The 18,513-nt window shown below is 39.1% G+C and overlaps 1 protein-coding gene across 3 annotated transcripts in view; it reads left to right on the top strand.

The window, feature by feature from the left end:
- Positions 1-18,513, top strand: part of TAFA4 (TAFA chemokine like family member 4) — a 199,684-nt gene that overhangs the window by 172,920 nt on the left and 8,251 nt on the right. For all 3 annotated transcript variants that reach the window (XM_011744800.2, XM_011744793.2, XM_011744808.3), the window contains exon 5: positions 12,937-13,061. In XM_011744800.2, coding sequence (XP_011743102.1) covers positions 12,937-13,061 — 125 coding nt within the window. The remainder of the gene's footprint in view (positions 1-12,936; positions 13,062-18,513) is intronic.

Raw genomic sequence — 18,513 nt, 5'->3', positions numbered from 1 at the left:
AAACTTTGGGGGCCAAATGTGTTGCTGAATTCAGAATTTGCTCATATTTCTTGTGGGTAACATAGCACATATACCATCTATTACCTACAGACCTAATGTACTCTCCACTTGCCCCCCATAATCATAGAAATATTACTATATCTGCAGTGAAATGTGCAAATATTCATGCAGGATGGGATAAGGCTGGATAAAGAACTTGTTAATTCAAGTCTGGTTTGCTGTCATCTTACAGAAAACCTTTCAATTTCCAGAGCTTTTGGATTTGGGGATTCTTGATAAAGGATTGTGAACCTATAAAAAAAGATGAAGATCTTTAACATTTAAAAAATGGCACTTTTAAATTTCTTTTAAGAAATACACGGAGTTTCTACACCTCCAGCTGGGGAAGTCTAATGTATTTATCATCTCTATTAATTGAATCCAAATCACAACCATTCTTTCTCCTGGCTGTCTCTCAAATCAGCCCACTTTTCTCCATCCCACTGCTACCTCCACAGTCTAGGGGTCACCCTTAGATCTTGCTGAGTGTGCCACATCTCTGCTTCCACTTTCAGTCCTGTAGCCAGAATGATCTACACAAACAGAATGACTTATGTCACTCCCACACCGAAGGCCACACTTTAGTGTCTTCCCACTGTCTTTAAGATAAACTCTAAGTTCTTTACCATGGCTTGCAGAGCCCTGCAAGATCTGTGTCTCAGTTCTCTTTCCAGTACTCTACCCTAGGCAATCCAGAGTTCTTCCCATTTCTTTTCATTTCTGCACATTACTAATTTACATCCATTGCCCTCCTCCCCATAAAACACACCTGGTCTGCTTAGTTCTTCTTATTCTCCTTTCAAATCTCTTGTAAGTTCTTGCATCAACTTGGATTTCCAGTTCATGACATTCAGCCCATGTTATTGTAAAAACGTATGCCTTCCAGTTAGTATGTAAACAGTTTGTGGACAGGGACATGGTCTCTTACTTTCATCTTTCCCCATTGGCTGGCCCATGAAGAAGTTTTAGTACAGTGGAGAATGGACTTTGGTAATCACAGATTGTTCTCTACAGGCAATGTGTTTGCTTGCCTCTGTAGGCCTTAACTGTCTTCTAACAAACTCTTTTTATATTCTGTCTAACTCAGAATAATGTTTTACAATATTCAAAGCACTTTTATTAGTACCTAAAAAGTACTCATAGGGCAGTGATGACTATTAGTATCTTAGTAAAGAAAATATGAATACCTTACCCTAGACTATCTTGTTTTCAATTTTATGTATGGGCAAATCCCCTTTGGCCACCACCCTAGAAGTAACTACATTTATCTGTTTGGTCAATATATTTCTGTATATTTGTGTATTTGGAGCTAGGGTTGTAGGAAACAGTGGTAGATTTCAATATGAGTGTATGTTTTACATAAATGCTATCACATTGGATATTACACTCATCCTGCTTTATTCCTATCAGTATTAAGTTGCAGAAATCTTTGTGTGCTGGTATGTATTGATCTAACTGGGTGTTTTCAATTGCTCCATAGCATTCCATGTATGGATAGGCCATAATTATTTAGCCATTCTTCTTCCTTTTTAAAAATTATAGGGTCTTGCTCTGTCATCTGGGTTGGAGTGCAGTGGCATGATCATAACTCACTGCTGCCTTGAACTCTTGGGCTCAAGCCATCCTCCTACCTCGGCCTCCCAAAGTGTTGGGATTATACGGTTGTGAGCCATTACACCTGGTCACTATTCCTTTATTGATGGACATTTTGGTTGTGTTTATGGCAAAACAGACTTGCAGGTTAACTAAATGGTTTCCCTAGTGTCATAGGAAGTGTGATATGGACCAATCATGGAGCATCTGAGCAGAGTCTATGCAGCGTATGTTGTATATGCTGTCTTCTAGAACTTTCTGTGATGATGCACATGTTCCCTCTCTATATATTTATGGAGATAACCTGTGTAGATAGATACCTGTATCTGTATGTGATGATGTATATGTCCAGTGTGGCTAGTAGTCATTAGCCACCCATGGCTATGGAGCATTTGAAATGTGGCTAGTGCAAATTTAGATTTAATAGGGACTTGTGGCTCAAAGCTTCACATTGGACAGTGCAGGTTATGCTTGATGTAAACATGTAACTTGTGTGTAAAATTTGTGGTCAGAAAGTACCAACACCCTGAAAGGTGAGATTGGGTCTTTCAGCCTGTGTCTCCTGTACCTAACATTGTCTGGCAAACAGTCGGTGTTCAATAAATGTTTATTAGATCAAAGTCACTGAGAAGTGCAGGAAGTTTAAGCTTTGGTTGGGATGTATGTCTGATTTCATCTCTCTTTGATCTCTTCCTTATCTGAATATGTTTCCATTAGGGCTTTTTAGCTTTACCTGCTTAATCTTTATCCCATAATAATTATGCAGTATCATGCCCTTAATTGGCATGTGGAGAAGACCTATCCTCTGCTGATATGTTCCTCTTATCTTATTTGTCAATAAGAATAGAAAGGATCTAAAATATAAAATTCACCTGAATTTACATTTAAATTAAAACAAAGGCAAGAAGATGTTGGCATGGGGCACTAATTAATGCTGACATAGGAATTGGAATATCCTTTTGCATTTCTGTTAATCCACACCACAGATACTTATCTAGTGTTTTCATTGCTTTTCTGTAAAACCATAGATTATATTATATAAACAGGGAAAATAATTAGCTGTTCCCCTTCTACCAAACTTTTTTGTTATAATTAACTTATGAAACCTCCCCTGAGTTACTGAAGTGGGTCTTTAATATACATTGGGGATTTGGGAGATGGGACAGGGAATTATTTGATTGTAAGTCTGTGGTTACTTGGGTCCTAAAACAGACCGCTATTCAGCTGGTAAGCATTCTTGTTTTTGAATCTTCGGCTGGCATATACAGGTCTGTTTTATGGTGGAAACTATATTCCACACATTTATCAAAATACTGCTCTATAGAGATAATGCTGAATGGTTTTATGATAAAATGAGACAAATGTGTAGTACAAGGAAGTTTATTTTGTCAAAACGAATGGTTTCTAAATATTGGGTTTAAATGATTAATAAAACAGAAGCTCAGAAATAGAAAGTAGTTAATTTTCAAAGTTATTTAAAAAATTTTTTGATGCCCCATCACTTTTTTTTTTTTTTTTTGAGACAGAGTCTCGCTTTGTTGCCCAGGCTGGAGTGCAGTGGCACGATCTTTGCTGACTGCAAACTCTGCCTCCTGGGTTCAAGCAATTCTCCTGTCTCAGTCTCCCGAGCAGCTGGGACTACAGATGTGTGCCACCATGCCTGGCTAATTTTTTGTATTTTTAGTAGAAACAGGGTTTCACCATGTTAGCCAGGATGGTCTCGATCTCCTGACCTCATGATCTGCCTGCCTCAGCCTCCCACAGTGCTGGGATTACAGGCGTGAGCCACTGCACCCAGCCCACTTTTTCAAGACGTCAGAATTCATTTAGTTAAGAAGGAGAGTTACTGTTTGGACTGCAGACAACTTTCATGGCTTTATGGGCTGTGTGATGAGACATAGGGTCTGTCTTTACAATGTGTTTTCATTGGGATTTTTTTATTGGGCATGTTCTCCTTCCACTTAAAAGATATTTTTCTCCGTGCAGACAGCTGAATGACAGAGAGAGAAGATTTTACCAAAACACTTTGGGAGTTGGGAGGATATGTATGTTGTATATGTTGGTTCATTCATCGTTTTAATTTGGCACCTTTGTGTCTGACCTGTTCTACATGCCAGATGGAAGTATGAGAAGGAGACTCAGGTTCTGGTTTCAAGGAACTCTGAGTTTACTAGTTCAGAGAAACAAACTTTTATTAATGAAGGACTCAAAAGGAGAACAGAGAGGTGGTCAGGGATGCTGCCCCTTGAGAAGCAATGGGTCTGAATTTAGTAGGTGGAAGGATTTGATGGTGGAGGGAGTTAGGCAACGAGGCAGCACAAAGCATATGAGAGTGAGTGGGGCTAACTCGGGAACTAGAAGTAGCTTGGTCTGGCTTGGAAACAGTAGAAAACAAAACTGGAAAGGTAAACAGAAGCCTTGATATGTGAGGCCTTAGAGTAAGTCAAATTTTAGGATTTAATTCCTGCCTTCTGGGAATTTGCATTTTAAGAGAGTGTGCCAATAAGAAAGAGTATGAAGTGTTATGAACAAAGTTTCTATAAAGTACTGTAAGATTCCTGATAAGGAAAAATGTGATGCCTAAATTTGGCAGGTCACCTCGTCAGCATAGGTTTCATGGTGAGCTCACAGTCAGTCAGGATTTGTGTGTGTGTGCATGCATGTGTGTGTACTAGTCTGTTCTCACACTGCTAATAAAGACATTCCCGAGAATGGGTAATTTATAAAGCAAAAGAGGTTTAATGGACTCACAGTTCCACGTGGCTGGGGAGGCCTCACAATCATGGTGTAAGGTGAAGGAGGAACAACGGCATGTCTTACATGGCAGCAGGCAGGACAGTGTGTGCAGGGGAACCGCCCTTTATAAAACCATCAGATCTTCTGAGATTTATTCACTATTACAAGAACAGCACAGGGAAGGAAAAAACCCACCCCCATGATTCAAATACCTTGCACCAGCTCCTCCCATGAAACATGGGGCTTGTATGAGTTACAATTCAAGATGAGATTTGGGTGGGGGGCACAGCCAAACCATATCAGTGTGTGTGTTTGAGAGAGAGAGAAAACTCACAAGTGGGTATGCAAAAACTTTAGATTCATGGAATCGCCCATGGTAAGGGCAGGGAGGAAGACATAAAATAGAGGTGGCATGGTGTTTATGATGGATTAGAATTATTTTCATAAGTCCGAGCTTTGAGCAGGTCTGATGGACTAGCACAACCTCTCATTTTGAGTTAATATGCCTTTAAACTGTAAATCCATGTTTCTCAACCAGGGGCGATTTTGCCCCCTTGGGGATATTTGACATTGTCTCAAGACAGCTGGGAGAGGGTGCTACTGGTGTCTAGCATGTAGAGGCCGGAAGTTCTGCCTTACATCTTACAATGCACAGGATTGACCGCCACGATAAATAACCAGGTTCAAATGTCAATACTGTTGAGGTTGAGAAACCTTGACTTAGAGGTCCCCAATATATGTGGATATGCTTGTGTGGGTCTGCATTTAATAGAGAGGACAAACCTAGATCACAAAAGATCAGTGTATGTGTACTCATGCACTGACTCAGTACACTGTGTACTTTGTGGAACTAACAATATTGTGTTATTTGCAGAATGTGCGAACAAGTAAGAGTCCTTGAAAAAAATAGTACTGTAACTACTGCTCTTATGCCTGTTAACTGCGTCAAGTTGGTGTGGCTTCTTTTCTTAACAAGAAGTATAAACGTTAATGGCTTAATTTTTAAATAACACAGAGTCTTAAAATAATATGATTGAAATAACTGAAGACAAAGTGTTAAAATCTTGGAGCATATTCTATAAGGCATATATTCTAGGAAGATGTTTTCTTAATTTTTCTGTTCATAGTTGCAGTAGAAACATACACTTTTCTTTAGAATATCCTTCACCACGTGTATTAGGGTTCTCTAGAGGTACTGGACTAATAGGATAGATGTATATATGGAGGGGAGTTTATTAGGAGTATTAACTCACACAGTAACCAGGTGAATTCCCACAATTGGCTGTCTGCAAGCTGAGGAGCAAGGAAGCCAAAACCTCAAAAATAGGGAAGACAACAGTGCAGCCTTCAGCCTATGGCTGAAGGCTTGAGAGCCCCTGGGAAACCACTGGTGTAAGTCCAAGAGCTGAAGAGCTTACAGTCTAATGTTTGAGGGCAGGAAGCATCCAGCACAGGAGAAAGATGGAGGCCAGAAGACTTAGCCAGTCTAGCCCTTCCACGTTCCTCTTCCTGCTTTTATCCTAGGTGTGCTGGCAGCTGATTAGATGGTGCCCATCCAGATTAAGGGTGGGTCTGCCTTTCCTAGTCTACTAACTCAAATGTTAATCTCCTTTGGCAACACCCTCTCAGGCATACCCAGGAGCAATACTTTGCATCCTTTAATCCACTCAAGTTTACACTTAATAAATACAGCTAAACTAAATCAACAAGTAAGAGTCCAACTCATGAAAAGTGAGCATGTTCTTGGTTATAATTTGAAGTCTGGCTTATCTAAGTAACTGTATAAATATATAATTGTGTTCTGTTTAACCGAGTGATGCTTATTTGGGACAAGAGATACAAAATAAAACCCATTTTATACAATAGAGAGTAAGGAAAATGTACCAGAAGCAAAACAGCTAATTATCACATGAAATATTCACCTCGACAACAGCATTATAGAATATACCAGTTGCTACCACAAAACTAGGGAGGGTTTCACTGTCTTTTTATTTTTTTTTCTTTCTTTCTGCATAAAACTGGAAATTCATTACAGGTTGGCAGCTTGAAGATAGGGGTATTATGTGTTTTCGTAAGTCAGGAAGCTTGGGGCTTTTAAAAGAATTTTATTTTAAAAATAGAAGTGACAAGACACTTTCTCATTTAAAGTGTATTATGATATTTTTTAAGAGGAAAAGAATATCTATGCCTCCTACAAACTTATTTTCCTGTGGATACAAGGCTCAGTAAAGTGGGCAGATGTTCTCACCAGTAACTTTAATAAAATCCTACTTCTGAGTCCTTTGTCCCTGCTAGTGAGGCTGAAGGTGCACTCGAAGCTTACATTTCCTGGCTGTTTAATCACCCTATTCTCTGTCAGGTCGAGCCCTCAGTGGGTTCTTACCTTTGCTGTCAGTTTCTTAGTCAATCCTTAACTCATAACGGAATTTGCGATGTGTATTTTGATTATTGTGGTGTTTCCTTTTACATCTGTCATTTCTGAGAAAGCACTTGCCATAAAGCCTTTCACAAAGAAACTCCATCATGGGTAACACATTGATGAATAGGGGCACCTCACAATATATTATTCTGTGAGACAGGAAAATGTATATTTGCAAATAGGACTCCTTTACATTTCAGGGCAGCTTGCTATTCTAAGGAGTCTGAGGCAAATCTGTTTTTAGAAGAAAGCATCACTCCATATTTTCCAATTAAATGAAAAACCTGGTAGATAATCTCATAAGAGTTTTGTCTTGGTCTTCCATGCTTCCTTTTAAAATTTTTTAATTTAAATCCCTAAACACTAGGTAAATGCTGATTTTTTTTTCTGTAGTTAAGAAGTGGCATATTTTTCTGTGATATATATCCGGATCTGTCATTTTTATTCCCCCCCTCCAGCTCCTTTTCTAGGTTTTGGCATTGGAAGTACCTTGTGTCCCCATGGGTTCAGTAAGTAAGTGCTGGCTGGCATTTCTCTGCTGAAAGGTTGAGATTATCTGATTTATTCTCTTTCTCTGCAGGGAATTTATTCCGCAATTTCTCACTTCACTCCCACCTCAGTTGCTCTTCTGTTTTAGAGTTCGTTCTTCTCAAACTCTTCTGGCACCCAGTTTTCTCTACCTTGTTGCACTACTTGGCTCAGACTCCTTCCCTGGCTCCCTGCTGCTGAGAGACCCAAGTCTAATCTTGAATTTTCCTCGAGAGCCCCTAATAGTTCCTTCCCAGACACCCTCCTAATCTGAGCGTCCGGGGCTTCCCTGACGATCTCTCACTTCAGCCACACGCGTCTGCTGGCTTCCAGGTGGAACCATCACTGTTGCTCGTGTCTTTAGTTGTGGACCTCTGGCCACCTGTCAAGACTGCTTTTGAATCTTTCATGAAGCTCTGATACCTTTCCAGAGTACATGGGTTCTCACTCCTGAGTGGAAGAAAGTTAGTCTAAGGAAGAGTTTTGAAGACAAAGTATTTTAAATTCAGCTCTAATTCTATGTAAATACAACTAAGCTCTGTCAACATTTATGTAACTTTTCTAGTCCTGCAGATGGTATTTTAAATTGAGGGCTGGGGACCATCTCTTATTTATTTTTATATCCACTTGGAACCAATCCATGGTATTCAGACAAGAATGAATGGTCAACACTGTGAGTATAGTAAAACTCTGTGTAGTACTTCCTAATCTAAAATATGATTGTAAATTGTGATACAGTAGAAAGACTACTGGATAAGGAAGAAGAAATTCTAGATTTTAGTACCACCCTCCACCCCTTTACTAACTCTGAGGGAAGCCCTAGTTTTTATTTGTGGCACTATCTGGCTCCCTTTTCTGGTTTCTGAAGGTTGTTGGGACAATCAAAAGAGGAACAGTAAGTAAAAGTGCTTTGAAAGTGACACAGCTCCATGAAGTTGCAAGGGGAAACTGTTATGATATTTGAGGCTGCAAAAAATATAACTTTTTTTTTTTTTTGAGACAGAGTCTTGCTCTGTCACCGAGGCTGGAGTACAGTGGTGCAATCTCGACTCACTGCAACCTCCGCCTCCCAGGCTCAAGTGATCCTTCGGCCTCAGCCTCCTGAGTAACTGGAACTACAGGTGTACGCCACCATGCCCAGTGAATTTTTGCATTTTTAGTAGAGGCGGGGTTTCACCACTTTGGCCAGGCTGGTCTCAAACTCTTGACCTCAAGTGATCTGCCCGCCTAGGCCTTCCAAAGTGCTAGGATTACAGGTGTGAGGCATCATGCCTGGCCAAGAATATAACTTTATTAGGCTTTACCTGCTATGTACATCCATCCCAGTTTCATGGCAGTCTCTGGCACAATAAATAACCAATTTGGCTAGATTCCTTTCTTGGTGTTGGCAATGCCTGATTTAAATAGCAAGTGGTTACTCGAGATCACAAATCCACCTGACTTAGGTACTATTTGTTTTGATGGATATCACTAGATAGTAGTTCAGTATATTTGGCCAGAATCAGGGACAATGTGGCCACTTATGGAGAAGATTCTACAATGTCTGGCCCGTTCAATGAATAATGAAATTGTCCTGTGCTCTCATCATGCCACATAGTGTTTGTCTGACTGGGAAACTGTTTGAATGCACTGGCTTGCCTCCTTCCATACAAGGATTTGTTTCTAGTAGTTGTGTGAGGGAAGGAGGGAGGTATGAATATAAGTGTTAGCACTTGGGCTCTAGCATTAGACTGCTTCTTTTCAAGTGCTTGTTTGACTGTTTTCAGACTGTGTGACCTTGCTCTAGTCACTTAATGCCCCTGGACCTCAATTTTTTCATTTCTATGAAGTACAGGAAAATATTTTTCATTTCAACAGTTTTTGGGGAACAAGTGGTCTTCTATTACATAGGTAAGTTCTTTAGTGGTAATTTGAGATATTAGTGCACCCCTCACCTGAGCAGTATACACTGTACCTAATGTGTAGTCTTTCAACCTCAAGTTTGTAGTGACGTTTAAATTAGAAAATACAGGAAGGAAATTAGCAGGGTGCCTGGACCTCAATAAAAACTTTGAAATTGAGTTTCTGACTTCACAGGCAGCCTAGTTTGAGTCAAATCTATCAGGAAAGTCTTCAGGGCTTCCTATATATAATTATGACCACGTTGTCTGCAGAGACAATTTAACTTCTTCCTAATTTAAGTGCCTTTTATATTTTTTTCTTGCCTGCTTGCTCTAAGACTGTTGGTATTCTATTGAATAAAAATGGTGAGCTTAGATATCCATGTCTTGTCATATATGGCCTTTATTATGTTGAAGTACATTCCTTCAGTACAAAATTATCTTTGTTAAGAGTTTTATCATAATTTTGTCAAATGACTTTTCTGCAGGAGATGACCAGATGATTTTTATCCTTCATTCTGTTAATGTGGTGTGTCACATTTATTGATTTACTTACATTTAATCATTCATGCAGCCCAAGGATAAACCCTACTTGATCATAGTGGAGGATCCTCTTAATGTGCTGTTCAGTTCAGTTTGCTAGTGTTTTGTTGAGGATTTTTTATCTACGTTTATCAAGGATAGTGGCCTAGAATTTTCTTTTCTTCTAGTGTCCTAATCTGGCTTTGGTATGAAGGTAATGCTGGGCCTTGTTAAATGAGTTTGGAAGTGTTCTCTCTTCTTTGATTCTTTGGAAGAGAAAGTGGAGTGTTCTTTTTTTTTTTAAGATAGTCTAGCTCTGTTGCCCAGGCTGGAGTGCAGTGGTGTGTTCTTGGCTCACTGCAAGCTCCACTTCCCAGGTTCACACCATTCTCCTGCCTCAGCCTCCCAAGTAGCTGGGACTACAGGTGCCTGCCACCACACCTGGCTAATTTTTTTTTTTTTTTTTTTGTATTTTTAGTAGAGATGGGGTTTCACCTTGTTAGCCAGGATGGTCTTGATCTCCTGACTTCATGATCTACCTGCCTCAGCCTCCCAAAGTGCTGGAATTACTGGCATGAGCCACCGCACACAGCCTAGTTCTTCTTTAAATACCAGGTACTAATAAATTCAGTAAAGCTGCAGAATACAAAATCAACATCCAAAACTCAGTTGCATTTTGCTAACAATGAACTATCCAAGAAATTAAGGAAATGATCCTATTTTTATAATAGCACCAAAAAGAATAAAATACTTAAGAATCAATTTAACCAAGGAGGTAAAAAAATCTGTACACTAAAAACTGTAAGACATTAATGAAAGAAATGGAACAATATCCTGTGTTCATAGATTGGAGAAATATTGTTAAAATGTCTATACTCTCCAAAGCAATCTACGGATACAATCCCTAACAAAATTCCAACATAATTTTCCACAAAGAGAGAAAAGCAGTCCTAAAATTCATATAGAACCACAAAAGACCCCAAGTAGCTAATGCAATTTTGAAAAAGAAAAACAGAGTTGGAGGCACACAGCCCCGATTCAAATTATATTACAAAGCTATAGTTATCAAAACAGTATGGCACTGGTATAAAAATAGACATGTAGACCCATGGAACAGAATAGACAACTCAGAAATAAATCCATGCATTTATAGTCAACTAGTCTTTGACAGGATGACAAGACTACACAATGGGGAAAGGATAGTCTCTTTAATAAAGGGTACTGGGAAGAAAATTAGACATTCCCATGCAAAAGAATGAAGTTAGACCTGTGACTTAAACCATACAGAAAAGTTAACTTGAAAAGGATGTAATCTATGAAATGAAACTATGAAACTTCTAGAAGAAAACATAGGATAAAAGGTCCTTGTTATTGGTCTTTGGAATGATATTTTGGTTATGACACCAAAAGTACAGGCAACAAAAGCAAAAATAAACAATTGGGACTACATCAAATGGAAAAGTAACCTACAGAATGGGAGAAAATACTTGCAAGTCATATATCTGATAAGGAGTTAAGATCCAAAATATAAAAGAAACCCACCTGCTCAATTGCCAAAAATTAATACCCTAATTAAAAAGTAGGAAAAAGAACTGAATTGATATTTTTCCAAGGAAGACATACAAATGACCAACAGGCATATGAAAAGGTGAAGGAATGCCATGTCTTCCAACTTTCCTATGGCTTTTTGTAATTGACTTTAAGTGGTTGCTGGCCACTCACTAGAATGGCATGGAGAGAAGAACACCATGTATGATGGAAATTTTTAGTGCTTTTAGTTTTTGCTATTAACAGAGACCATCAAACATAAGAACCAGTTGCAATACCATTGTAACCTGCAATCAAAGATGATGACCATAATAACAGCTAACATTTTCTAAGACTATTGTGACTGGCTCAAAGTCAGCAAAGACTTTCACACATGGATTAACTTTATCCTCTTTTTTTTTTTTTTTTTTTTTTTTTTTTTTTTTTTTTTTGAGACGGAGTCTCGCGCTGTGTCACCTAGGCTGGAGTGCAGTGGCGCGATCTCGGCTCACTGCAAGCTCCGCCTCCCAGGTTCACGCCATTCTCCTGCCTCAGCCTCCGAGTAGCTGGGACTACAGGCGCCCGCCACCACGCCCGGCTAGTTTTTTGTATTTTTAGTAGAGACGGGGTTTCACCATGTTAGCCAGGATGGTCTCGATCTCCTGACCTCGTGATCCACCCGCCTCGGCCTCCCAAAGTGCAACTTTATCCTCTTAATATCCTAGGGTGAGGATCTACTTTTCAAATGAAAAAACTGACAGAGAAGTCCGAGAACTAGTCTTATCTAGAGGATGGCACAGTCAGATTCAAACCCAGGCAAGCCCACCACAAAGCCTGAGATCTCACCAGCTCTATTTTACAGTTGGGCAGTCCACTGCAAAAGTGATCTATTTTTTATTTGTATAAACTTAAGGGTACATAGTGGTGAAGTCTGGGCTTTTAGTGTAGCCATCACCCAAATAGTGTACCTTGTACCCCTTAAGTAACTTCTCGTCCTTCCCACCCTTCCAAGTCTCCAATTTGTTGTTCCATGACTATGTCCCTGTGTACACATTATTCAGCTCTTGTTTATAAGTGAGAAAATGACTGACTTTTGACTTTGACTTTGTTTCTGGGTTATTTCACTTAAGATAATAACCTCCGGTTCCATCCATGTTGCTGTAAAAGACAGGATTTCATTCTCTTCTGTGGCTGAGTAGTTTTTGATAGCGTATCTATACCACGTTTTCTTTATCCAGTCTTCCACTGATAGACACATGTTGATTCCATGACTTTGCTATTTATTACTAGTGCTGCGATAAACATATGAGTGCAGGTGTCTTCTTGATATAACGGTCTCTTTTCCTTTGGGCAGATAGCCGGGGGTGGGATTGCTGGATTGAATGGTTGTTTGGTTTTTAGTTATTTGAGAAATCTCCATACTGTTTCCCATAGAGGTTGTACTAATTTGCCTTCACACCAACAGTGTATAAGCATTCCCTTTTCTCTGTGTTGTCACCATCTGTTGCTTTTAAATTTTTTAATAAAGAAATATTTTGTAGAGTATATGCCTGATGAGATTCCTTAAATTTACTAACAGTAAATTTAATAGCAATCTTTGAACTCAGTGTACTACTCTGTATTGAGTTTTATTTTGTCCATCTTTGGAGGAAGAAACAGTGTCACAAATATTATTTGGCCTTTGTTTTCCAGCTTCCATTGTGATTCAGAAATGGTGGTGTCACATGAATCCATGTTTGGAAGGAGAGGATTGTAAAGTGCTGCCAGATTACTCAGGTTGGTCCTGTAGCAGTGGCAATAAAGTCAAAACTACAAAGGCAAGTATAGACAAAATGCAACTACAATTTACAATTTATCAACTGTGGGGCTTCCTCCCCTTGATTTTATTCTGCCATCAAGAAAACATTATTATGTGTTGACAAACCTGCTTGGGCAGTGCTACCTTAGGGCTTTGGCCTTTTTGAAAAGTGCATTTCCCAGCATCATTCTGTGTGTCAGATTTTATAGAGCAGTGATTTGGTGGGAGAATTCATTATTTTAGGCAGGGCCCCTAAATTCATTTCAGCTTCTTCACAAGCCCGATTTAAAGTAAAAGTTTCAGAGCTGACAGGCCACTGTATCAAAACACCATGGCAAGAATCCACATCCAGATGATTTACTCAAGTAGAAATACCTATTGCTTTAAAGGAGATTTAATGGTTGGAGATTCTTATTCAAGACTTAGAAGCCAACACTTTTCTCCCCAAATGGTCCTCTTTTTAATTCTCACTGTCACTGAAGAACACCATTGTCTACCCAGTTCTCCAGCCAGAAACCTACCTTCTTCCTTATCTTCCCATGATCAGTTGGTTACATTGTCCTTAGGATTTTTACTACCCAACTTTCCCATGATTCTTCAACACTGTGCTTACTCCTCTTGTCCAGTCGGCCATCTCATATGGAGATGCATCTAGATTGCTGCCTTCCAATCTGGTCCCTACACAGTGACTACAGTAATTTTGTAAAATGCACATCCTCTAAGCTAATCCACCTCAAAATATTCCACTGGCACCCTCTGGTAATTGGTCCACTAGCCTCTGCCTGGTCTTTAATGAGTAACATGGCTAAGCCACCTCCGCTTCCTTCTTGCTGCTCTAAACATCCTGGCCTTTTGTCAGTCCCTCTTACCCTGGTCCTTTTGCACTGGCTGTTTCCATCCTTTTCTGGTTAATCATCATTTTTTCAGGGACCTCTTTCCTGATTGAATGCATGCTCCCTGTATCTTTGAGCATTTATTATGGTTACATTTTACATAGATTGCTATCCATATTTTACTTAATACCTAGAACTTTCTGTCTCGTGGGAGAGCTTTGATGTTGGGCCCTGGCAGTCCCAGAGCCAGCTGAATGCCTTGGTAACTATTTCTTGAATGAAAATTGACATGACCAAGGTCATTCTAAGATCATTAGAATTAGACATACTGGAATGGAGTGACTCTGGTTATCATTGCTATTGAACTTTGATCCCTTAGGAAATACATACAGTGAATGGCTTCTTGCCTTTCTTATGTCGTCTCCTTTATGAATACTTTGAGCACTCTAAGTGCTTAGTAATTCATCTTCAGCCATGGAGGTCAAAAGCAGGCCAGTTCTTCTAAGTGTTAACATGAACTATTATATTAAGATTTTGTAAAATATATTAAAACATAAAGATAGTAAGTCTAAAACAAAATATTAGAAAATATGATTGTACAAAACATTTTAAATGGGAACTTTAGCTGATATTATACCCCAGATTATCAATGGAATAGTTGTCAGTTGATTCTAGGTAAAACCAGAATGTCAAAATGAAGACCATTTTCAACATTAATTGCAATTGTCAAGTAACTTACCCTTGTTACTGATATTGAGATGACTGGGGTAATGGCCTGATATCTGCTTTTGTATCCAGGGCAGCAGAAGTCCATGGAGTCATTTACTGGTGGGGCAAGGAGGTCAACACTCGTATCATTCTAAGCCATTCCCAATAAACTTCCATCCTATATAGACCCAGCATGCTTGCTAAGCAAACCCTGCCTTAAGATAATTTCCTTATCTTTCCCTTGGGCCGTTTCAGCTATTTTTTTTACTAATTCCTTCCTAAGTAAAAATCTTGGAGTAACCCATGAATTAGGGTATTACATCCATCAGTGATAAAAATTTTCTTTCATCATATTTCTTGTAGGCTAAGGAATAACATTTTGGAAGATTCTATTTGTATTGATTTTTATATATAAATATAAAACAAGATCATGAGCAGAAGCCAACGGTAGTTCTCTTGGTAGAACGGCTCTCTATGTGTAGTTAGAGAAGGCATTTGCAGGAAGCAAACCTTTAGGGACATTTTGGCTCAGTGCTGGGAATGTAAGTTTGCTCTAGCTAAATCCTCAATGGTAGTGACATTTCATTTAGCACTTTGAAAAGTTGTAGAAAGATAATACAGTTCCCCAAGCCATCATGATACTTGGGCTGCTTTTTTAGTGATATGTCACTTGAGAATAATCTTGAAGTCATAAAACTTTGTTTCCTTTATTAATCCAAGTCAGTGTGACTTGAACTGCATAAAACATTTTATGTCTTTTATGGATCTTATGCACATAGAGTAAATTCATTTGTGGATCTGTGACTAGCTTCCAGTTGTATCTTTTTCTTAAAATTGTTACTGACCTTACACCACAGGTAAGACAGAGGTCCTAGAAAAGCAGAGCAATTGTCTCCCTAGAGGATGTGTTAACTAAACTATATAACAAAATAGTTTCCATTTTCTTTAAACAGTTCATGCACAGCAGCATCAAAACACAGAAAGGCTAAAGTAAGATGGTCTCCAGTAAGCCAGCTATGTCAGAATTTTATTTTCCATTTAATTGCAAATATGAAAATAGTTGGCAGTTAACTTGAATACTAATAGCTTTAGATGAAGATATGAAAAGAGAGAGGATAATTCCCTAACTAGTCATCTTTTCCAGGTATAAAATACTGGCATTGAGTTTACTCTGCCGACATAGTTTTCAGCGTCTCTAGAGCTACTGCTTCTTGTGGGAAAATATGACCCTCTCTATGGACCTGCCTTAATTGAAATCTGGGTTTTGCTGCATTCTCTGCGCTAAGGAGCTTTTCACTCTCTGGGGTTGCCATTGTTAAGCCTTCTAACAAGGGTATGATGTCTTCTTAGCATCGAAGCCAAGCATTTGCCATATCTTGTTTGTGAGCAGAAGCAAATCACTTTGAATCTTGAGACATTTTAGACTTTTTAATGTTCTTATTTTTGAATCCTCTACTAAGGGTGAAAAGCTATGTCTTTATAGTAGTAGTTCTCATCCAGAGGCACTTTTGCCCCTGAGAAGACGTTTGGCAATGTCTTGGATATTTCTGGTCATCACACATTGTGAGGATGCTACTGGCATCTTGTGGGTAGAGGCCAGGGATGCTACTAAACATCCTACAAAGCACAGACAGCCTCTACAACAATTATTTGACCCCAGTATATTTTTTTCAGTAGCTCTTTGCAGACTTCCTACTTGATTCTTTTACTTCATTTTTCAAAGTTTCTATTGCCTAAATATTTCCAATATTTCATATTGGAAAATTTCTACAGAATGGAAGCAACGGTTTTGTCTTCAGTATCTTCCTCAAATGGCTCTCTAATCTACTTGTCTCTTGGGCCATCACCATGGGTCATTGTCAATATAATAATAATTTAATGCTATCATGGGAATGTGTAAAAAACACAGTTTTGAACTCTAACTCTAGGATATTCTGGTATAGTAAAAGTCTAGGATAGGGCTTAGAAAACCATGCTTTTAAAACAGTTGTTCTTAGGGTGAGTGTGATGAACAGGCAGCATGAGGGAACCATTAGTCTAACTGAGCTCTCTACCTGTTCTCACCCTTAATTGACTTATACCTTGCTTTCTCTGCATCAAGGGTAAACTCCCTGCCCAGGTTCCCTCCCTGTTGAGAGATCATCAATGGATCCCCCTTGGAAACTGATGCAAAATACAGATTATAAGCATCTTAAATGGGCCTTCACTGCCAATCATTGTACAGGCCATGTACTTCCCCATACCATTGCTGCCTCCTTTTTTCACTTCCTCTTCTAAAATTCCACTTGTCTTTTTTTTTTTTTATTATTATTATTATACTTTGAGTTCTAGGGTACATGTGCATAATGTGCAGGTTTGTTACATATGTATACTTGTGCCATGTTGGTGTGCTGCAACTATCAACTCGTCAGCACCCATCAACTCGTCATTTACATCAGGTATAACTCCCAATGCAATCCCTCCCCCCTCCCCCCTCCCCATGATAGGCCCCGGTGTGTGATGTTCCCCTTCCCGAGTCCAAGTGATCTCATTGTTCAGTTCCCACCTATGAGTGAGAACATGCGGTGTTTGGTTTTGTGTTCTTGTGATAGTTTGCTAAGAATGATGGTTTCCAGCTGCATCCATGTCCCTACAAAGGACACAAACTCATCCTTTTTTATGGCTGCATAGTATTCCATGGTGTATATGTGCCACATTTTCTTAATCCACTCTGTCACTGATGGACATTTAGGTTGATTCCAAGTCTTTGCTATTGTGAATAGTGCTGCAATAAACATACGTGTGCATGTGTCTTTATAGCAGCATGATTTATAATCCTTTGGGTATATACCCAGTAATGGGATGGCTGGGTCATATGGTACATCTAGTTCTAGATCCTTGAGGAATCACCATACTGTTTTCCATAATGGTTGAACTAGTTTACAATCCCACCAACAGTGTAAAAGTGTTCCTATTTCTCCACATCCTCTCCAGCACCTGTTGTTTCCTGACTTTTTAATGATTGCCATTCTAACTGGTGTGAGATGGTATCTCATTGTGGTTTTGATTTGCATTTCTCTGATGGCCAGTGATGATGAGCATTTTTTCATGTGTCTGTTGGCTGTATGAATGTCTTCTTTTGAGAAATGTCTGTTCATATCCTTTGCCCACTTTTTGATGGGGCTGTTTGTTTTTTTCTTGTAAATTTGTTTGAGTTCTTTGTAGGTTCTGGATATTAGCCCTTTGTCAGATGAGTAGATTGCAAAAATTTTCTCCCATTCTGTAGGTTGCCTGTTCACTCTGATGGTAGTTTCTTTTGCTGTGCACAAGCTCTTTAGTTTAATGAGATCCCATTTGTCAATTTTGGCTTTTGCTGCCGTTGCTTTTGGTGTTTTAGACATGCAGTCTTTGCCCATGCCTATGTCCTGAATGGTACTACCTAGGTTTTCCTCTAGGATTTTTATAGTAGTAGGTCTAACATTTAAGTCTCTAATCCATCTTGAATTAATTTTCATGTAAGGAAAGGATCCAGTTTCAGCTTTCTACTTATGGCTAGCCAATTTTCCCAGCATCATTTATTAAATAGGGAATCCTTTCCCCATTTCTTGTTTCTCTCAGGTTTGTCAAAGATCAGATGGCTGTAGATGTGTGGGATTATTTCTGAGGACTCTGTTCTGTTCCATTGGTCTATATCTCTGTTTTGGTACCAGTACCATGCTGTTTTGGTTACTGTAGCCTTGTAGTATAGTTTGAAGTCAGGTAGCGTGATGCCTCCAGCTTTGTTCTTTTGACTTAGGATTGTCTTGGAGATGCGGGCTCTTTTTTGGTTCCATATGAACTTTAAAGCAGTTTTTTCCAATTCTGTGAAGAAACTCATTGGTAGCTTGATGGGGATGGCATTGAATCTATAAATAACCTTGGGCAGTATGGCCATTTTCACGATATTGATTC

Source organism: Macaca nemestrina, chromosome 2 (genome assembly GCF_043159975.1).
Source record: "Macaca nemestrina isolate mMacNem1 chromosome 2, mMacNem.hap1, whole genome shotgun sequence".
Classification (NCBI taxonomy): domain Eukaryota; kingdom Metazoa; phylum Chordata; class Mammalia; order Primates; family Cercopithecidae; genus Macaca; species Macaca nemestrina.
The sequence above is the reverse complement of the archived record's forward strand: the minus strand, read 5'-3'. Positions and strand labels throughout refer to the sequence as shown.